Here is a 23,820-nt window from a genome sequence, read left to right as displayed (position 1 = left end):
TCAGATGGAAATGGAGGAGGACCTCTCCTATCAGTGGATTTAGAGAGGGACAAAGAGGAGATGAGGGAGGGAGGGAGGGTGGGATTGGGAAGGAATGATTGAAGGAGTTACAGCTGGAGCACAAAGTAAATAAACTGTAATTAATATAAAAATAAAATTAAAGTAAAAAAAGAAATTGGCCATTTCATTTAGATTTTCAAATTTCCTGGCATATAGGCTTGTGAAGTAAAACCTAATCATCTTTTTTATTTCCTCAGTGTCTGTTGTTATATCCCCTTTTCATTTCTGATGTTGTTGATTTGCATAATGTCTTTCTGCTTTTGGTTAGTTTGGCTAAAGGTATGTCTATCTTGTTGATTTTCTCAAAGAACCAGCTCCTGCTGTAATTTATTCTTTGAGTTGTTCTCTTTGTTTCTAATTTATTGATTTCATCTCTGAGTTTGATTATGTCCAGCTGTCTACTTCTTCTGAATATGTCTCCTTTTTTTCTAGGGCTTTCAGGTGTGACATTAAGTTGCTTGTGGGAGGTGTTTCCAGTTTCTTTATTAAGGTACTTTGGGCTGTGTACTTTCTTCTTAGCACTGCTTTCATTGTGTCCTATAAATTTTGGTACATTTTGCCTTCAGTTTCATTGAATTATAGGAAATCATTAATTTTTTTCTTTATTTCTTCCCTAACACAGCTTTCATTGAGTAGAGAGTTGTTCCATTTTCATGTGTGTGTAGGCTCTTTGTTATTTCTGTTGTTTTTGAAGTCCAGCTTTAGTCCATGGTGGTCTGATAAGATACAACATATTATTTCAGTCTTGTATCTGTTGGGGCATGCTTTGTGACCTACAATATGGTCAATTTTGGAGATGGTTCTATAAGCTGCTTAGAAGAAGGTGTGTCCCTTTGTGTTTGGGTGAAAAGTTCTGTAGCTATCTGTTGGGCCCATTTGATTTATGACCTGTTATTCTCATTGTTTCTCTATTTAATTTCTGTTTCATTGATTTCTCTTTTGATGAGAGTGGGGTGTTGAAGTCTCCAACTATTAATGTGTAGAAATTGATGTGTGGGTTAAGTTTAACTATGTTTCTTGTACAAATGCCGGTGCCCTTGTATTTGGGACATAGGTGTTCTGAACTGAGATGTCATCGTGGTTTATTCTTCTTTTGGTGAGTATGAAATGTCTTCCATCTCTTGACTAATTTTGGTTGAAAGTCTATTTTGTTAGATATTAGAGTGGCTATTCCATCTTGCTTTTTGTATCTGTTTCCTTGGAAATGCATTTTTACAGCTCTTTACTTTCATGTAAATGTCTTTGTGGCTGAGTTTTATTTCTTGTATGCACAGAATGATGTGTCCTGTTTACATATGCATTTTGTTACTTTGTGTCTTTGTATTTATATACTGTACTTTTGAGGGGTGTAGTTACCTTCTTGGGTGGGAGTTTTCTTTCTGGTATCCTCTCTAGGGCTGACTTTGTGCATAGATATTTGATTTTGGTTCTTTTCTCCATCTGGGGTGAATGAAAGGTTTGCTAGGTATAATGAGTAGTCTGATAATTTTATATCATTTTCTGATACCCAATGTTGTGTGAAGGAAGTAACATTCAATGAAGTAATGAAGAAAATGCTTCCATAATATTGGGCTGTAAGGAAGCTTATAGGGCAAATTCTCTATTAGTTATTGATGGAGGATGGCCCAGCTCATTGTGAGAGGGGCCATTCATGGACTGGTAGTTCTGACTTCTACAAGAAAGCAGGCTGAGAAATCCATTATGAGCAAGCCAGGAAGAGGAAGCCCTCTGTTGCATCTGTTTTACTACCTTCTTCCACATTTTTGCCCTGTTTGAGTTCCCTACCAAACTTCTTTCAGTAATGGACTATGATGTGGAAGTAGAAGCCTAACAAAAATTTTCCTCCACATCTTTCTTTTGCTCATTTTAATATTATCTAAATTCCAGCTCTGACAGTCCTAGAAATTACTATGTAGACCAAGCTGGCCAAACCCTTTCTGAGAACTGCCTGCCTCTGTCTCCTGAGTGCTGGGATTAAATGCATCCACTACCATTCCATTATTTCATCATGGCAATAGTAAATATTAAAAATACACCAAATAAACACTTTTCTCACCAGTTTGCTTTTGGTCATGCTCTTTCATCTAAGAAATAATAATCTAATCTAATACACTTTGTTTAGGTTCCTTTCTTTTACTTTATGTGTTTCATGTCCTGTTTCATTTTTTATTTTATTTTATTTTATTTTATTTTATTTTTGAGACAGGATCTCTAACATAATGTAGTCCTGACAGTCCTGGGCTGTAGGTCAGACTAGGCTGACCTACAGCTCTCAGAGATTCCTGCCTCATGAATGCTGGAATTAAAGGAATGCTGAATCATTCCAAGCTAAATGATTTTTACTCTTTCTTTTTTATTTCTCTTTACTTTCTTCCTTCTTGCCTTCCTTTCTTTTTCTTTCCCTTGATTTCTGTTTCCTTCCTTGCTTTCTTCCTTGACTGCTACCTTCCTTCCATGCTGTCTATCTATCTGTCTTTTCTTTCTTTCTTTCTTTCTTTCTTTCTTTCTTTCTTTCTTTCTTTCTTTCTTTCTTTCTTTAATTGAGACAGGATTTCCCTGTGAAACTTGTTTTCTTCCTTGCTTTCTTGCTTCCTTCCTTCCTGTTTGTCTTTTTTCTTTCCTTGAGGCAGGGTTTCCTTGTGAAACTTACTATATACACCAAGCTGGCCTTGAACTCAGCTATACAACTGCCTTTGCCTTTTGAGGCCTAGAATAAATAGTGTAGCATTCTATGTTTTTAAAAGATAATGGCTTTTTAGTGCTTTTAAATTTGCCTGTTTATTTTGTAAAAAAGAGAAGGGGTGTGAATTTGGATGGGTTAGAAGATGGCAGGAAAAACAAAAAGAAGAAAAAATAAAAAAATCCTTTCATTATACAAAAAAGATATTATACATGTTCATGAACCTATAGAATATATATTAATCAAAATGAATGTTTAAACAATTTATGAAATGCAGATTTCAAATTGACTACGTGAAAAAATAAGAAAGAATCAAATAAAATTGTGTTGCATTTTAAACAGAGTTTAAAATATGAATATAATATAAATTCATAAAGTCATGAAATCTTGGTTTTAATGTTTCCATGTCCTTATCATTGCTTTGTGTTTGGAGGCTTGGAGCCCCTCTTCTGCTTTTTCATGAAAAGTGTACTAGAGACTGTAGTCTAAAATGTGTTTCAAGCCTTTGCTTATGTGCATAAAGTTGTGAAAATGACACATATCATCGTATACACAAATGCAATTTAATTTATTCTGTCTATTGGAAAACTTTATTTCTTCTTTCTCACTGTTCTGAAAATTACCCTCAATTAGATATAATTTAATTTCATTTTTTAATTTAAAGTATTCATTACTTTTTAATTGTTTCATACACAAATATTTTGATCATATTCACCAATACCACCATATCTTCCCAGATTCACTCTCTCCATCTTTAACCCCTTACTCAGCTAACTTTGAATTTCAACTGCAGTCTGTGTTCTACAATTGCTACTGTAACTTGAGCCTTCCCTTAAGTGTGGTTGCTTTCTTAGTGGTTACAATAGTGAAGAAACTGTATCTCTCTCTCTCTTTTTCTTTGTCTCCTAGTATCTCAGCTAGGGGAGAAATTTCCTACCCATTCCCCTCACATGCTGGTATTTTCTATTGTTTGAGAATGGTCTTGTACATGATTTTATAAACACTCTGAGTTCAAATGTGCAACTAGCCTATCATAGAAAGTCCAACTTCTCTTCAGATAGGATACTTCAGGCTTCATGATAGGGTTTATGATATATATGTCTCATTTAAGAATGAACTTCATAGTCTGTTATTGTCTGTACCATGATCAGTGATTTGTTTTTGTATTATGTGACATTTACCACAAGAAGAAACTCCTATGATGAGAGCTGAGGGATGTACTAATTCGTGGGCACAGCAATCAGTCATTAGTTGATTTCATAATGGGTCCACTTAGTAGAATAACAGCATTAGGTTCTTCTCTTTGTGTCTATTCCTTAGTCAAAAGCACTGGCCATTTTTATAGTGCACAACTATGTACTCCATACCATGGAGGGGACCTTATGTCAATAAGACAAAGGGCAGCTCCACATAACATGAGTGCATGCCATTTTTGTACCAGAGAACATATCATATAAAGCCAGTCATTACTGGATACCCCATGGTTCACAGGTGAGTGAGAGCGATGATTGCTTTTATTTAGTTTGGTAGCATGTATAACACCTTTATGCACTATGAATCTAGCCAGGAGAGATAAAACTTCCAGGTGAGTACCAGCTAGATTTCTCCATGTTCTGTAATTCAAGTATGTAGTGACCTCAGCAAAGGAGTCATACCATCAAGTTCTGCAGGATCCAATCTTAGACCTTCTTGATACATATTCTAGATAATGAATATGAAAGATATATTGTATTTGATTTTGTTAATGTGATTTGGAATTGTTATTATAATTTTATACAAGTCCACTGAGATGTACAGACTTCTGGTCTGATTAATTTTGGCATCTCATGTTGATTTGAACGTTCTTTCTGATGAATTTTTTAACTAAAATATTTTTATTGGTAGCCTTTGTATTCCGTCTTTCTTCTTTGTAGAAGATTATGCTGCTCCTAAATTTTGTGTGATTTTATTAATTCCCCATGTTAAATACAATTGCATTTTTACTAATTGGCTATAATTTATATATACGAAGTCTTTTGTTTCTTTGAGATTGTGTGAAGTTTCTTGATAAATCCATTTGGTTTAAAAGAAATACACCTGAGTATGCAAGTTATAAATTTCAGAAGCATCTCAAAGAAGAAGTGTAGAGGAGAAAAGAAAATAATACAAGGTTCTTTGAGCCAACATGCATATCAGATTTTTGGCAGACCAGCAGCTGTGCTAAAGGAAAAAAAAGTTTTGGAAAAAGAGTAAGGAAGAAAAAGAGACAGATATGCAAGCATATAATGACCAAAAACAAAACAAAACAAACAAAACAAAACAAAAACAAGAAAAACCTATGTGACTAAAAGGCCAGAACTCTGCAGTAAAAATCCCCATCTAAAGATGCCCTGTTTGTTTCCTTTCCTTTCCAAGTATGCTTAATGTAACATTAGTCTACTTCCCTAATTGTTATATAAATTATACAAAACAATATTTCTTCTCTATAAATCCCTAAAAAATGTCTTAATATAAAGTATTTCTATATCCAAGTGAAGAACAATTTACTAAGTATAAACTGAAAGAAAGAGCTTGGGAACAGCACATATTGAGACTAAAATGAAATTATATTCCTTTGTGTAGGGGGCTTTTGGTATCATTAAGTGTGTAGTTTTTCCGAGTAAATCATGAATTTTGCAGGAAAATGGTGGTAAAAGATCATTCTGAGTGAGGTATCCCAGAATGAGAAAGACACACATGGTATATACTCACTTATAGAGACCTATAAGGTATGATAAACATAATGAAATCTATACACCCAAAGAAATTAAACAAGAAAGAGTACCCGGGGTAAGATGATCAATCCTCACTTACAAAATCAAATGGGATGGACACTGGACGTAAGAGAAAACAAGTAACAGCACAGGAGCCTACCACAGAGGGCCTCTGAAACACTCTACCTAGCAGTGCATCAAAGCAGATACTAACACTCATAACCAAACCTTAGGCAGAGTGCAGGGAATCATGTGAAGGAAGGGGGAGTTAGTATGACATAAAGAGGATAGGATATATCTGGGCACAGGGGTCTTTTCTGAGACTGATATTCCACCAAGGACCATGTATGGATGTAAACTATAGCCTCTGCTCAGATGTAGCCCATGGTAGCTCAGTAACAAATTGGATTTCCATAGTAAGGGGAACAGGGATGATTCCTGACATGAACTCAATGGCAGGCTCTTTGACCTCCCCACCTCCCAAGGGAGGAGCAGTCCTCCTAGGCCACAGAGGAGGACTTTGCAGCCAGTCGTGAAGACACCTGATAAACCAGGGTAAGATGAAAGGGGAGGGTGTCCTCCCCAATCAGTGGACTTGGAAAGGGGCAGGGAGGAGATGAGGGAAGGAAGGTGGGATTGAGAGGGAATGAGGGAGTGGGATATAGCTGGGAAACAGAGTTAATAAAATGTAACTAATAATAAACAGTAAAAGAAAATGGGGTACAGGGAAAAAAGAGTGTAGTTTTTCTTCACAACATTATTACACAGATCAAGAGTTGCCTAATAAGGCAAAAGGCTTTAGGTGCAAAAATGAGGACCTGAGGTCAGATCTCTCAAAGAACATGAACCTACTCTTATAATCCAGTAATCATATGGAAGGCAGAGCCAGGGAGAGATGACTCCCTACATTTTTGCTGACCAGAATGCCACACCAGTTGTTATGGTACATTCTCCTCCTTGCAGTGCTGGGGAAGGAGATGCAGAAAAAAATTAGTGATTGAAAGACCAGATTTTTTTAAAGAATTTATTCCCGGACAACAATATCTATATGGTCAAACTGTCTCTGTCAATAAAAAAAAAAAAGTCACTCAGTCTCTGATTAATGAAATAAGTGATGAAGAGACACTGTGTGAATAAATGTGGATAGCTTGGACTGACACTGGAGGGCTTTAATGTCTTGCACTTAAAGTTCTTGAGACTCCTGAACCTGTACCTGAAAAGAGGCTCACAGCCTCGTAAATGATGCACACAGCTCATAAATACACACTAAGGTAAAATAAACTCAAGTGATAATACACTTGATTTATCCCAGAAATGCAGAGGGGAAGATAGTAAAAGACCCTTGAGTCCAAGCCCAGCCTAGTCTACATAGTGTGCTCTTGGACACCCCATTAAAAATATCATAAAATGACAACTATAGTATTATATGATTTGAATTAAATTTGTGATATTCCTTACATATGATGTTCTCCCCAAAACACTGGGTGATTGAATAATCAAGATATAATCTCTTTTCATAATCATGGAGGCTGAAAGACCAAGGTCCAGACATCAGGAGTTCTGATGAATTGTCAGAACCTAATTCCTTATACATGAAGAGTTTTCCCTTCAAAATGAACACATTAACTTAATTTCTAAAGAAAAAAAATTATTTTGCTTTTAAAATATGCTTCGTAAAATCCTAGTGATTATAGGCAACCCAAAGACCAAGCAACTTGAAGACTGTTCACACTTCTCTCTAAATGATGTTAGGTCGCATAAAATATATCCCATATGAGATTAAATACTTTTCAATATAAATCATACCATTTAAGTTTTTAAATACATTTTTATTTTTTATATATTAATTACAGTTTATTCATTTTGTATCCCAGCTGTAGCCCCTCCTTTAATCCCTGTTCAACCTACCATCCCTCATCTCCTACAATTTCCCTCTACAAGTCCACTGATAGGGCAGGTCCTCACATTCCATCTGACACTAGCCTATCAGGTCTTATCAGGACTGGCTTTATTATCTTCCTATGTGGCCTGATAAGGCTGCTCCCCCATCAGGAGAAGGTGATCAAAGAGCCAGCCACTGAGTTCACATCAGAGACAGTCCCTTTTCCCCTTACTAAGGAACCCATTCGCATACTGAGCTGCCATGGGCTACATCTGAGCAGGGGTTCTAGCTAATATCCATAAATGGTTGGAGTATCATTCTCAGAGAAAACCCCTGTGTCCAGATTTTTTGGTTCTGTTGCTTTCCCTGTGGAGATCCTTACCTCTCCAGGTCTTACTACCAACCTGTTCCTTAATAAGATTCACTGTACTCTGTCCAAAGTTTGGTTACAAACCTCAGCATCTGCTTTGATACACTGCTGGGCAGAATCTTTCTCCTGTCCTGCGTTCTGTTCTCTTCTTCCTCCAATGTCCTGCCTGTCTGTCTTTCTGAGTGAGGATTGATCCTCATGGACAGTTTTTTGAATGTTTTTCCTCACATAAAAGATAAATAAAACAATTAAATAATTAATTATGCTGACCATAATTAATGAGTGTTAATAATATAGGATCTTACCTGATTCGAGATAAAATTCCTGCCCTACTTTCAACCACTCCTAAAAAGGTATTAAAATATGGATTTTATACAGACATTGACATTTCAGTTGAGTTATAAAAGCCATTACACTAAGTATGAAAGTTGTATGGCTTATGTTTTTCTCTTTTGTGACTTTATGAAAACTATGCAGGTATAAATTTAAGAACTACCAGTTTGTTCTGGCCCTGGTATTTGCCATTGAGGAGATCAACAGAAATCCTCATCTACTACCCAACACAACTCTGGGCTTTGAGCTACGTAACATTGGATTTATTGAAAAGAGTATACTTCTTGGCCCCTTTTTTTGGATCACAAGGATGAGCAAACCTCTACTTAATTACAATTGTGTAAGGAAGAGAATGTCACCTGCTGCACTCACAGGAACATCATGGGCAACATCTGCTCACATTGGGACACTACTACAAATCTACAGAATACCTCAGGTGAGGGATGGGGCGTGAAAACTAGGATTCATGTATTCTTTGTTAACAGTACAAGTGTCTGAAAATGCAAAAAGGAGGCACTAGATAATCCAATATCAAAGGAAAGTATGAAGGTCCTTGATGAGAGATCCATACTTCCAGTACTTGAAATAAAGAGGAAGAAGAGGTGGATGAGCCCATCTAGCTTATTTAAACTGGAGACCTGTCAGTAAATTTTGTGGAAAACTGTGTATTTTTTTCCTTTTAAAATATGGCAAAACTATCTTCATCTTGACTGTTTACACCTGTTGATTAAAGATGGAGATTGCGTTTGATACCAGTGTTCTTTATCTGGTTTCCAATTTCTTTTTTCTACAGTTCACTTTTGGGCCTTTTGATTCTACCTTGAATGACCAAGGTCAGTTTAATTCTCTCTATCAGATGGCTCCCAAGGACACATATCTTTCACTTGCCATAGTCTCTTTGCTGCTTCATTTCAGATGGTCCTGGGTTGGTCTGATCCTCCCAGATGACCACAGAGGGAATCAGATGCTGTCAGACTTGAGAAAAGATATGGAGAGTAATGGCATCTGCATAGCCTTTTTGAAATTGATCTCTGGCACCATGAATTCACTTTCTAAGGAATTATGGAAAAATCTAGAGGAGATTCAGGAATCCTCAGCAAATGTGATAGTTATTTATGGAGACATTGGATCTTCACAAGGCTTAATGCGACACATTGGGCATCTGTTTATGACAGGGAAAGTCTGGGTCTTAAACTCTCAGTGGGATGCTGTCAGCCATGCTGATTATTTCATGGTAGACTCATTTCATGGGAGTCTCCTTTTTACACACCATCATAAAGAGATGGTTGAGTTTACAAATTTTATTCAAACAGTTAATCCCTACAAATACCCTGAAGACACTTATCTTCCCAAGTTTTGGTATTTGTTCTTCAAGTGCTCATTTTCTAAACGTGACTGTCAACTTTTGGAAAACTGCCTGCCCAATGCGTCTTTGGAGTTACTGCCTAGACACATTTTTGACCCAGCCATGAGTGAAGAGAGCTACAATATATACAATGCTGTGTATGCTCTGGCCTACAGTCTCCATAAGATGAACCTTCAGCAAATACAGATGCAACCATATGCTAATGGAAAAGAAATGGAATTCTTCCCCTGGAAGGTAATATCCCTTCTTCTGTGTTGTAATATCAGTCATGTAACATTTTTATTATTTTTTAAGTCACTCAAATTGGATATTACAGGGTTTACATATGTTGTCATAAGCAAGGGAGAATATTAGTTTCCCTTTCTAGAGGGCAGTGCAAAATCCTAAGTAAATGTACTTTGTAAATGTCATGCCAGGAACAAAGAAAAACAAATTCAATATTAAATGCATATAACAAGTTGCCTCATAGTCTTCATCATAATCTCTGCACTGTGAAAAGTGGGGATTCCCCATTTGCATTCCTCAGAGCAGAAGCAGGTGAAGTAAATGAGTTATGAAATTGGATATGTAATGAAGGGCCACTTTAAAGTGAATCTTAGATTTCAGGACCCTCGTTTGAAGACTGGAAGATCAAAATATATTCTAAACACTGCATAGCTTTTTAAAGCAATGTGAGTGATCTCAATTTACATTTCATGTTGTCTTAGCCATGCCTTGTTCAGTGATTTCTCTGAACAGAATGGAATTTTCAAAGCTTAATGCATTTCATTCCAAGTATCATTCATTTGATGCCTCCTTCAAATTTGTTTTTTATCCTGAGGGGTTAAAAACACGGAGATTTCATTGTATTACTTTTTTAAAAACATTTGTATTATCTCAGATGTATTTCAACATATGTTTCTGAATCTCTTATAGCTTCACCCTTTCCTAAAGAACACCCTTCTGGAAAATCATGTGAGCAGTCACACATTTATGGTTGAGGGAAGAAACTTAGACTCAGTGTATGACATTCTCAACTTTTGGAATTTTCCAAAGGGTCTTGGATTAAAGGTGAAAGTAGGAAACTTTTCTCCACATGCTCCCCAGAGACAACAATTGTCTTTATCTGAACAGTTGATTCAATGGCCAACAAGGTTTACAAAGGTGAGTTGTGATTTATCTCATTGCTTTGATTTTTCATGAAAACTAAAATAATTTTCAGGATGTAATGATTTTTAGACATTCTTTCAGTACCAATCTATATTTAACTACCATTAAAGAACTTCCCATAATTACAGCCAATATAGACTATTTTCACATTCCCTGCCTCAGATCAATAGAAAAGCTTATGTTTATAAAACAGACTTCAAGATAAGCTTTCTTTTTAAAAATTATTCAAGTTAAAAGTAAACAGAACCTCTGTATTGTAAATAATGCTCTGCAAGTCAATAAGCATGCAGATTATTAAATGAATTTTCATGTTTGTTTTTTCTTTTATATTCTTTTTTCTTTTAAGTTTTTTATTAATTACATTTTATTTACTTTGTATCACCCCTGTACTTCTCTCACCTCTCAATCCCTCTCTTCCTCCTTCTTCTCCACACATGCCCCTCCCCAAGTCCACTGTAGGGGAGGTCTTCTTTTCCTTCCTTCTGATCCTAGTCTGTTAGGTCTCATCAAGAGTGTCTGTACTGTATTCCTCTGTGACCTGGTAAGGCTGCTCTCCCCTCAGGGGGAGGTGATCAAAGAGTAGGGTAATCAATTCATGTCAGAGACAGTCCCTGTTCCCATTACTATGGAACCCAGTTGGACACTGAACTGCCATCTGTGCAGGGGTTCTAGGTTATCTGAATGCATACTACTTGGTTGTGTAGGTATTGTTTGAATTTGTTTTTGTCATTGAATATCTTGTTTTCTCCATTTAGGATGACTGAGAGTTTTGCTGGATATAGTAGCCTGGGCTGACATCTGGGTTTTCTTATGGTCTGTATTATATCCGTCCAGGCCCTTCTTGCTTTCATAGTCTCTGTTGAGAAGTCAGGTGTGATTTTCTGATGGGTTTGCCATTATATGTTACTAGGCATTTTTCTCTCACAGCTTTTAGTATTTTTTTCTTTGTTCCTATTTTGATTATTATGTGACAGGAGGGTTTTCTTTTCTCGTCTAATTTATTAGGTGTTCTGTAGGCCTCTTGTATTCTTATAGACCTCTCCTTTAAGTTGGGGGAATTTACTACTATGATTTTGTTAAAAATATTTTCTCTTCCTTGGAGCAGGGAGTATTCTTTTTCCTTTATTCCTATTATTGTTAGGTTTTGACTTTTCATATTGTCTTGGATTTCTTGGATGATCTGTGTCATTGGATGATCTGTGTCTGTTAAATGTTGGATTTAACATTTTCCTTGACAGATACATCTATTTCTTCCATGGAGATTACATTTGATTAAAGCTCAATCAGTTCGTTTTTTCTTTTATCTATCTATCTATTTATTTATTACAATTTATTCACTTTGTAACCCTGATGTAGCCCTCTCCCTCATCTCTTTCTAATCCCACTCACACACCCTATTTTCTCTCTATGCCTTTTCTTTCGGCTCCTGATAGGGAAGGAACTCCTCCTCTTTTATCTGTCCCTAGCCTATCAGGTGTCATTAGGGCTGTCTGCATCCTCTTACTCTGTGTCCTGGCATGGCTGCACACTCCCCCAAGGTGAAGGTAATCATGAAGCCAGCCACTGAGTTCATGTCAGAGACAGCCCATGACCTGTTACTAGGGAACCTACTTGGAAACTGAGCAGTCTATGGGCTTCCTCTGAGCAGGACATCTAAGTCCTCTCCATGCATGCTCCTTGGTTGGAATACCAGTCTTTGCAGGTCCCCTTGGGCCCCTGCTTTTGTGGCTCTGTTGGTCTCGTTGTGCAGTTCCTGTTGCCTCCAGGTCTTTCTATCTCTCTCTTTTTCTATAAGTTTCACTACACTCTGCCCAAAGTTTGGATATGAGTCTCATTATCTCCTTTGATACCCTAGTGGGTAGAAGCTCATGAAGTTTTTATGAACAGAGTGTCTGTTACATTTTTGTCATTGCCTCCAAACATTAAAAGGAAGTTATTTGGTTATGCAGACTAAGAAAATTCAGTGAGAGAAAATGTGGCGCTTTTTTTGCCAGCCACTCCAAAGATAGAATTGCATGACAGGTGTGTGTGTGTGTGTGCGTGTGTGTGTGTGTGTGTGTGTGATATTGTGATATTTGGTTTGCTTGTACAGGTAAATAGTTGAGAAAACCAACTGAAGAGAGAACACTGAGCATGGCTGAACTGTGAGCATGAAGTAGATCGTGTTGGGAAAAGTATGTTTTAGGAGACAAATTGGATGATGACATCAGATTCACAGAACAAAATCAGAGATTAAAGAATGTAGTTGTTCCCCTTCTATCTTCTTTTTATTCTATTTGTGATAGTAGCCAAGGAAATATTGGCCTCATTTTGGGATGGATCTTTCACCTCACATAAAGCTCTTCACAGAAATGTCCAAAGATTTGTTTCCATGATGAAGCCAAGCCCTGCCAAGTTCTCAGCATTCACAACCACATGGGATATAAGAGCTCTCCCTATTAGCAAGTATACAGTCAGCTTTCAAGAGCCATACTGTGACATTCTAAAACATTACATTAATGACCTACTCTTATCAGCAGCTTTATGTATTGTATCAAGATTTAAACATGTTGTCTAGGTAGTCCCAAAGCTGCCAAAATCAGCAATACCCAAACCCAATGTTTTCAATAGTATGTGTAATCATTTGCAAATTTACTGTTCAGTGATACTAAGAAAAACTCTACATACCTGGACTAAGCATTTGCTAGTAACTTTTATTTCCCTCAGATTCCTCAGTCTGTGTGCAGTGAGAGCTGTAAACCAGGATTCAGAAAAGCTGCCCAGGAAGGCAAGGCTGTCTGCTGCTTTGATTGCACTCCTTGTGCAGAAAATGAGATTTCAAATGAGACAGGTAAATACAGGCTTACAGAGGATCTTCTTATTTATACACAGGTTATCTGCAATACCTAGGCAAATGCAACAGTACTGGAGAGAAGATATGAACTTTTTCCTTCATTAGAAATTTAAGTATTGCTGTTATTTTTCTTTTCTTTTAGATAGATAGATAGCATATACATAGGCACATACCTAGATACATAGATGCACAGATGATAGGTACACAGATGATGCATAGATAAAGCACTCTAGACAATAAAGCCATCCTTGACTCACATTGCTGATCCATTGCAAATATTCTTCCTTAAAAAGACCCACATTGCCCAGAAATTAACGGTCTATTTATTTCCACCATAGGCACAGTATTTTGAGCACCATTTCTTTATAGTCACATTTATGAATCACTTAAGGCTTGGATTTCTCATATCCTATTTTTGTTTATTCTTAGTACAAGTGTTTTTCAACACTGCAGCTGACTGAAGTGATGGATTTGAATTTTCTCGTACATGTACTTTATCTTTATGATAAAGTTTCTTACAGAAAATCAATTATTTCATATAATTTGTCCTTTTGAATCTGCCTCTCTTTTCCTAAACATAGACTCTTTCTCAGACGATATAATATGAATAAATTTCCCCTCCCCCTCCTCCCTGATTTTCTCCTTACACTCTCTCTCATGCAGATCCACTCCTTATCTGTGTCTCACTAGAAAAGTAAAAGCAATATATAGCAAGCCTATAGCCAACATCAAACTCAATGGAGAGAAAATTAAATCAATCCCACTGAAATCAGGGACAAGGCAAGGCTGACCACTCTCTCTCTATCTTTTCAAAATAATACTTGAAGTTCTAGCTAGAGCAATAAGACAACTAAAGGATATATAAGGGATACAAATCAGAAAGGAAGAGGTCAAAGTTTCACTATTCCCAGATGATATGATAGTAAATATGAGTGACCCCAAAAATTCAACCAGAGAACTCCTTCAGCTGACAGACTACTTGAGAAAAGTGTCTGGATACAAAATCAACTCTAAAAAATCAGAAGCCCGGAGGGAGCCAAGATGGCGGCACCGGTAGAGCACCGCGTTTCAGAAGCAGGACAGCACTCGCCTTGCAGAGACCAGGAGACTGAACTCTGGGCCCTGAAACTACATAAATCGTGTTTCCCAGGTGAGGGGAGGCTCCCATGGTGTGGGAATCGGTCGGGTCCACTCATGCTACCCAGCCAGAACCCAGAAGAAATCCTGGGTAATGCTGGCTTTGTGTCTCCGGGCTTGAGCCGCAAACGTTCGTGTCCCAATCACTTTCCCAGGCTGATCCGTGAGCACAAGGGTGCCTGAGGCTGGGTGTCCCAGTCACGGGGGGACCCCACTGGGAAGCAAAGTTGCCAGACTGATCACGGGTCACCCAGTCTTTCCCCAGAAGGTCTCTAGGATGGTGGGTACCCACCGCCAACACAACTGAGCTCCTGCTGCTCAGAGAGCTACTCGTTCAGCTCAGTGGTACAGACAAGCTGCGCGCCCCAGTACAACAGGGACTGGGAACCCCTGTCCAGAGAGGACCCCACAGGGAAGGAAGAAACCATGCTGCTGTGGTCACCTAGGGAAAGTCTAGCAGCCTGCAGATCGCAGACAGGTGAGTACGCCCAGTCATCACAGATCTGGGCCCAAACAGGGAGCACAGAGTGATCGGAAACTCAGCTCCTGCAGACTAGCAGGGGGGCACATGCTCCACCAGCCCAGAGGCCTGCATTGTACCAAATACACCTTACAGGCAGAAATGTGCACCCCAAGACACCAGAGCAGTACTCACCCGCCACAGATTACCTCTTGGGTACTGGGGCACAGAGCCCCAACCTCAGACCTACAAAAGACTGGGAACCCTGAGATCAAACCCCCAGATACTGCTCCAAGGGGCAACCAGTTATCCCTAACAAAACTGACCAAACCACGGGACACACAGGTTATAGCAGTTGATCACTAAATTTACAGCAAGAAACCCAGAAGGAGGGCAGCTGTCTTCAGGCTTTCTCCCAGTGAGAGGAGAGCCCTCTCGGCTAATCAGGACCACAGTTACTACCCAGGTCTCTATGCCTGAGGTGAGCTGTAGCAACTCCTGAAAACACCGGACATCCAGTGATTATACCCAAAAAGCTGGAAAGGCTTCCTTCAGGAAAAACCGTCTTCCTGCCATAGGAATTCTCTCCACTACAAGAGTCCAGGAACAACCAGAAACTAAATTCAAACAACTAAGATAGTCCAATGGATAGAGGACAGCATAAAAGTTCAACCAACAAAAGCCAGAGCAATATGGCATCTCCAGAACCCAGTTATCCATGGGCAAATAGGCCTGAACATCCCAGCATAAATGAAATTCAAGGAGATGACCTAACATCTATGCTCATGAAGAAGATAACAGAGAAAACAAATAAAATACAAAAAGAATTAGAGGAAAATAAAAACAAACAGATCAAGGCTATCCGTAAAGAAATGGAGGAAATTAAAGACAAGGAGATTATGGCCATCCGTGAAGAAATACAGGAAGCTGCAGCCGAACAGTCTGTGGCCTTTAGAGAGGAAATGCTAAAATCACTGAATGAAATAAAAGAAACAGTGGATTGTTCAAACAAACAGCTGAAGGAATTGACGGAAAAACATGAAAATACAGTCAGACAGGGGAAGGAAACCAACAAAATAGCTCAAGACCTGAAGATAGAATTGGAAAAATTAAAAAAAAACACAAATGGAAGAAATTGTGGAGAGAAAGAACTTAGGGAAGAAAGCAGGAACTACAGAGGTTAGCATAACTAATAGGCTACAAGAAATAGAAGAAAGAATCTCAGGTGTGGAAGATACAATGGAAGAAATAGATGTATCTGTCAAAGAAAATGTTAAATCTAAAAAATTCCTGACACAGACCGTCCAAGAAATTCAAGACAACATAAAAAGACAAAACCTAAGAATAATAGGAATAGAGGAAAAAGAAGATTCCCTGCACCAAGGCCCAGAAAATATTTTCAACAAAATCATTGAAGAAAATTTCCCCAACTTAAAGGAGAGACCAATAAGGATACAAGAGGCCTATAGAACACCCAATAAATTAGACCAGAAAAGAAAATCCTCCCGCCACATAATAATCAAAACCGTAAGTATACAGAACAAAGAAAAAATTCTAAAAGCTGCAAGAGAAAAAGGCCAAGTAACATATAATGGCAAACCCATTAGAATCACATCTGACTTTTCAACAGAGACTATGAAAGCCAGAAGGGCCTGGAAAGATATCATGCAGACCCTAAGAGAACAAAGATGTCAGCCCAGGCTACTATACCCTGCAAAACTCTCAGTCCTCATAGATGGAGAAAACAAGATATTCAATGACAAAAACAAATTTCAACAACACCTACAAACAAATCCAGCATTACAGAATACACTGGAAGGGAAAATACAACCCAAGAAAGCTAGCTACATTCAGGAATACACAGAAAATAAATAACCCCACTACAGTAAAACAAAAAGTAACCAAGCACACAACCTGATGACCACAGCCAACATCAAATTCAAAGGATCTAACAGCCACTGGTCATTAATCTCTCTCAATATCAATGGACTTAATTCTCCAATAAAAAGACACAGACCATCAGAATGGATGCGTAAACAAAACCCAGCAATATGTTGAATACAAGAAACACACCTAAGTCACAAAGATAGATATTACCTGAGGGTAAAGGGATGGAAGACGGCTTTTCAAGCAAATGGATGCAAGAAGCAAGCAGAAATAGCCATTCTAATATCTGATAAAATAATATTTCAAGCAAAATTAATCAAAAGAGATGGGGAAGGACACTTCATACTCATCAAGGGAAAATTCCACCAAGAAGACATTACAATCCTGAACATCTATGCCCCAAATACAAGGGTACCCACATTTGTGAAACAAACATTAATAAAACATAAACCACACATAGATCCCCACACACTAATAGTGGGACACTTCAACACCCCACTCTCAACAAAGGACAAGTCAAATAAACAGAAATTAAACAAAGAAACAATATCTCTAACAGAGGTCATGAATCAAATGGACCTAACAGAAATTTACAGAACCTTACACCCAAACACAAAAGAATTTACCTTCTTCTCAGCACCTCATGGAACCTTCTCCAAAATAGACCACATGGTTGGTCACAAAGCAAGCCTCAACAGATACAAGAAGATTGAAATAATCCCTTGTATCCTGTCTGATCACCATGGAATAAAGTTGGACCTCAGTAACAACAAAAATAGCAAAAAGCCTACACATACATGGAAACTGAACAACTTGCTACTAAAGGACAGCTGGGTCAGGGAAGAAATAAAGAAATTAAAATCTTCCTAGAACTCAATGAAAATGAAGACACAACATACCCAAACTTGTGAGACACAATGAAAGCAGTGCAAAGAGGAAAGTTCATAGCACTAAGTGCCTTCAAGAAGAAATTTGAGACAGCGCATTCAAGCAACTTAATGGCTCACTTAAAAACCCTAGAAAAACAAGAAGCAGACACACCAAGAAGGAGCAGATGGCTGAAAATAATCAAACTCAGGGCTGAAATCAATCAATTAGAAACAAATAAAACAATTCAAAGAACCAATGAAAACAAGAGCTGGTTCTTTGAGAAAATCAACAAGATAGACAAACCCTTAGCCAAGCTAACTAAAAGGCAGCGAGACACCATCCAAATCAACAAAATCAGAAATGAAAAGGGGGACATAACTACAGATACTGAGGAAATCCAAACAATCATTAGGACTTACTTCAAAAGTCTATATGCCACAAAATTTGAAAATCCAAATTAAATGGACAATTTTCTTGATTGATTCCACTTACCAAAGCTAAATCAGGACCAGGTAAATCAACTAAATAGTCCTATATCCCCCAAAGAAATAGAAGCAGTCATCGAAAGTCTCCCATCCAAAAAAAGCCCAGGACCTGATGGTTTCAGTGCAGAATTCTACCAAACATTCAAAAAAGAGCTAACTCCAGTTCTCTTCGAACTATTCCACAAAATCGAAACAGAAGCAACATTACCAAACGCATTCTATGAAGCCACAGTCACCTTGATACCAAAACCTCACAAAGACCCAACAAAAAAAGAGAACTTCAGGCCAATCTCCCTTATGAACATTGATGCAAAAATACTCAACAAAATACTCCCAAACCGAATACAAGAACACATCAAAGATATCATCCACCATGAGCAAGTAGGCTTCATCCCAGGTATGCAGGGGTGGTTCAATATATGGAAATCCATCAATGTGATCCACCATATTAACAAACTGAAAGAAAAAAAAAACTCATGATAATCTACCTAGATGCTGAAAAAGCATTTGACAAAACCCAACATCCATTCATGTTTAAAGTATTAGAGAGATCAGGGATACAAGGCACATATCTAAACATAATAAAGGCAATATACAGCAAACCTATAGCCAACATCAAACTGAATGGAGAGAAACTTTAAGCAATCCCACTGAAATCAGGGACAAGACAAGGCTGCCCACTCTCTCCATATCTCTTCAACATAGTTCTGGAAGTTCTTGCTAGAGCAATAAGACAGTTGAAGGAGATCAAGGGGATACAAATTGGAAAGGAAGAAGTCAAATTATCGCTATTTGCAGATGATATGATAGTATACGTGAGTGACCCCAAAAACTCTACCAGGGAACTCCTACAGCTGATAAACAATTTCAGCAATGTGGCTGGATACAAAATTAACTCAAAAAAAATCAGTAGCCCTCCTCTATACAAAAGACAAAAGGGCTGAGAAAGAAATTAGGGAAACAACACCCTTCACAATAGCCACAAATGACATAAGGTACCTCGGAGTAACCCTAACCAAGGAAGACAAGACTTGTATGAAAAAAAAATTCAAGTCTCTGAAGAAAGAATTAGAAGAAGATATGAGAAGATGGAAAGATCTCCCATGTTCATGGCTTGGCAGGATTAACATAGTAAAAATGGCCATTTTACCAAAAGCAATCTACAGATTCAATGCAATTCCCATCAAATTACCAACACAATTCTTTACAGACCTGGAAAGAAAAATTCTCAACTTCATATGGAATAAAAAGAAACCCAGAATTGCTAAAACAATCCTCTACAATAAAAGATCTTCTGGAGGTATCTCCATCCCTGATCTTAAGTTGTACTATAGAGCAACAGTTTTAAAAACTGCATGGTACTGGCATAATAACAGAATAGTGGATCAATGGAACTGAACAGAGGACCCAGAAATAAACCCACACACTTATGAACACCTGATCTTTGACAAAGGCGCCAAAACCATACAATGGAAAAAAGATAGCATCTTCAAAAAACAGTGCTGGTCCAACTGGATGTCTACATGTAGAAAAATGAAAATAGATCCATACTTATCACCCTGAACAAAACTGAAGTCCAAGTGGATCAAAGACCTCAACATAAAACCTGACACATTAAATCAGCTAGAAAAAAAATTGGGGAATACCCTAGAACTCATTGGTACAGGAGAAAACTTTTTGCACAGAACACCAACAGCACAGGCTCTAAGAGCAACAATCAATAAATGGGACCTCATGAAACTGAAAAGCTTCTGCAAAGCAAAGGAGACCATCACCAAAACAAAGCAACTGCCTACAGATTGGGAAAGAATCTTCACCAACCCTTTATCTGACAGAGGACTCATATCCAGTATATATAAAGAACTAAAGAAGCTGAAAAGCAGCAAACCAAGTAATCCACTTACAAAATGGGGAAGAGAGCTAAACAGAGAGGAATACCGAATCGCAGAGAAGCACTTAAAGAAATGCTCAACCTCACTAGCCATTAGGGAAATGCAAATCAAAACAACCCTGACATTTCACCTTATACCCATGAGAATGGCCAAGATCAAAAACTCAAGTGACAACACATGCTGGAGAGGTTGTGGAGAAAGGGGAACCCTTTTCCACTGCTGGTGGGAATGTAAACTTATACAACTACTCTGGAAATCAATCTGGTGCTTTCTCGGACAACTAGGAATAGGGCTTCCCCATGATCCAGCCTTCCCATTCCTAGGCATATATCCAAAAGAGGCTCAAGTACACAAAAAGGACATTTGCTCAACCATGTTTGTAGCAGCTTTATTTGTAATAGCCAGAAGCTGGAAACAACCCAGGTGCCCCTCAACTGAAGAATGGATGCAGAAATTGTGGTACATCTACACAATGGAATATTAATCAGCAATGAAAAATAAGGAAATCATGAAATTTGCAGGAAAATGGTGGGATCTGGAAAGGATCATCCTGAGTGAGTTGTCCCAGAAGCAAAAAGACACACATGGTATTTACTCACTCATAAAGACATACAACATAGGACAAACCCACTATAACCTGTGCATCTAAAGAAACTAAGCAAGAGAGAGGACCCTAACTAAAATGTCCAATCCCCATCCGGAAAGGCAAAGAGGATGGACATCAGAAGAAGAAGAAAACAGAAACAACCTAGGAACCTACCACAGAGGGCCTCTGAAAGCCTCTGCCCTACAGACTATCAAAGCAGATGCTGAGCCTGATGGGCAACTGTTGGGCAGAGTGAATGGAATTTTATGTAAGAACTGGGAAATAGTAAGAGCTGGAGAGGACAGGGTCTCCTCAAGGAGAACAACAGAACAAGAAAATTTGAACACAGGGAACCTCCCAGAGACTCATACTCCAACCAAGGTCTATTCTTGGAGATAACCCAGAACCCCTGCACAGATGTAGCCCAGGGCAGTTCAGAGTCCAATTGGGTTACATAGTAATGTGAGGAGGGACTGCCTCTGACATAATCTGATTGGCCTGCTCTTTGATCACCTCCCCCTGGGGGGGAGCAGCCTTACCAGGCCATAGTAGAGGACAATACAGCCACTTTTGATGTGAACTGATGGACTAAGATCAGAAAGGAGAGGAGAACCTCCCCTATCAGTGGACTTGGGGAGTGTCATGCATGCAGAGGGAGGAGGTAGGGTGGGATTGGGAGGGGAGGAGGGAGGGGCTTATAGGGGGATGCAGAATGAATAAAGTGTAATTGAGGAAAAATTAAGAAAAAAAAGGGAAAAAATAATTTAAGAATCTTAAATGACTTCCAAAAGTGAAGCAAAACAAGGAGTTAGTCAATTTACATGGAGCACGTCTCGCCCCTGGGGGCAATGGTCTCCTGAACCTACTCAGACCTCGGACACCACCACTGCTAGTTCTAGAACTGATGCAAGATGTTCCAACGAAGGGGTTAAGGCTTCTCATAATATTTCCTACAAACCCACACCTGTTTGTTTATATCCCCTATTTTTATTCATTATTAGCCAGATAGAGCCAAGTAATTGTGGTGATGATACTTGCTTTTTTGCTCAATGCTGGAATGCTAGTGAATTTCGGTAAGCCCTGCTTACTCGCATGCCTCGCTGGGTTCCTGTTCCCGTTGATGCCCCTCATGCTATGACTCTCTTCAGACAGAAAAGGTATCTTGGAACTACAGCCACCACTGTTACTGCCATCTCTTTGGTGGCTGTTGGAGCTACCACCACGGCATTAGCCATGAGTCATACTGTGCAGACTGCTCAGACCCTGAATAATCTTTTAGCCAATGTAGCTCATGCCTTAGATGTACAAAAAGGAATTAATGCTCAACTAAAAGGAGGCTTGATGGTGTTCAATCAGAGGATTGACCTCGTGCAGGAGCAAATTGATACCCTTTGGCAAATCGCTCAACCTGGCTGTCAATGAGAGTATGCTGGACTTTGTGTCACTAGCATACAACATGAGAATTTTTCCTGTGCTGCAAATCTGTCTAAACAATTGTCGAGCTATATTTTAGGTAATTGGACTGGAGAATTCGATACTACAATGGAGCAGCTGAGAGTGGCCATTATCACAGTAAATTCTACCAGAGTGGACACAGGACTAGCCACAGGATTATCACCATGGATTGCTGCAGCCATAAATCATCTGAAGGAATGGGCGGGCATGGAAACGTTAGCAGGCCTTCTGGTGTTGGTCTCCTTGGTTTGCCTGTGATGTATATGCAAGATTAGAGTCTCACAACAGTGTAATGCCGCCATGATCATTCTGGCCTTTACAGCCATTGAAGCAGGACAGTCTCCCCAAGCATGGTTGGCTACCATAAAAAGCTAAAATGTTATGCTCAGGATGTGAGGCTAAGCGCTGCACTCAGAGTCAGCCGATTTCGACCCAGAGAAGAGCAAGTCTGATTGCATGCGGGTTGATGCCCCAGGTCCCGCCTCTGAGAAAAAGGTATCGGACGAGTCTGATGCTCTTTGGGTGGATGACACCTAAATGAACATCAGTACAAAGTCCCAATTTATTTCTAATATCAGAGATCAGACCTCTACTCTTGCCTGATGCGTCTAAAACAAAAAGGGGGAACTGTAGAGAGCTGTGTAATGCCTTGCCTTAAAGATGGAGCTGGTTTACACCTTCCACCTTCCTGATAGTGAGTGCTCTCTGTCACGAACAACTCCACATTTGGCTAAGGCTGAGGATCTGGCTTGCTTCCATGTATGTGGACCTATCTGCATTGCCCATGTGGCACGCTGGGGTTGGCTACCCAGAGGCTATATAAGCTGTGGGCTAGCTTTCCCCAGGGTCTGATGATTGTTCAATGTTCCTGAATAAACTGCATTGAAAAAAAAAAATCAGAAGCCCCCCTGTATATCAAAAACAAAAGGGCCAAGAAAGAAATAAGGAAAACAATACCCTTCACAATAGCCACTAATAACATAAAGTACGTTGGGGTGACTCTAACCAAAGAAGTGAAAGATCTATTTCAAAAAAACTTCAAGTCTCTGAAGAAAGAAATTGAAGAAGCTATGAGAAGATAGAAAGAGCTCCCGTGCTTATGGATTGGTAGGATTAATATAGAGAAAATGACCATCCTCCCAAAAGCAATCTATAGATTCAATGCAATTCCCTTCAAAATACCAACAAAATTCTTTACAGAACTTGAAAGAAAAATTCTCAGCTATATATGGAGAAATAAAAACCCAGAATTTCCAAAATGATCCTGTACAACAACAGATCATCTAGAGGTATCTGAATCCCTGATCTCAAGCTATAATACATAGCAATAGTATTAAAAACAGCATGGTATTGGCATAGAAACAGAAAGGAGGATCACTGGAACCATATAGAAGATCCAGAAATAAACCCACACACCTACGGATACTTGATTTTTGGCAAAGAAGCCAGAACCTTTCAATGGAAAAAAAAAAGCATCTTCAATAGCTGGTACAACTGGATGTTTTTGTGCCAAAAAAATGAAAATAGATCCATACTTATCACCCTGCATAAAAATAAAGACCAAGTAGATCAAAAACGTTAACATAATACCAGATTCTCTAAACTGCTTAGAAGAAAAAGTGGAGAAGAGCCTAGAACTCATT

The 23,820-nt window shown here is 38.7% G+C and overlaps 1 protein-coding gene across 1 annotated transcript in view; it reads left to right on the top strand.

The window, feature by feature from the left end:
• The window catches only part of LOC110566938 (vomeronasal type-2 receptor 116-like), a 33,256-nt gene that overhangs the window by 4,390 nt on the left and 5,046 nt on the right, over nt 1-23,820 (top strand). Inside the window, exons 2-5 of the mRNA XM_021664858.1 lie at nt 8,202-8,493; nt 8,851-9,657; nt 10,339-10,566; nt 13,279-13,402. Coding sequence (XP_021520533.1) covers nt 8,202-8,493; nt 8,851-9,657; nt 10,339-10,566; nt 13,279-13,402 — 1,451 coding nt within the window. The remainder of the gene's footprint in view (nt 1-8,201; nt 8,494-8,850; nt 9,658-10,338; nt 10,567-13,278; nt 13,403-23,820) is intronic.

This window comes from Meriones unguiculatus (genome assembly GCF_030254825.1).
Source record: "Meriones unguiculatus strain TT.TT164.6M chromosome 13 unlocalized genomic scaffold, Bangor_MerUng_6.1 Chr13, whole genome shotgun sequence".
NCBI classification, from domain to species: Eukaryota; Metazoa; Chordata; class Mammalia; order Rodentia; family Muridae; genus Meriones; species Meriones unguiculatus.
The sequence above is the reverse complement of the archived record's forward strand: the minus strand, read 5'-3'. Positions and strand labels throughout refer to the sequence as shown.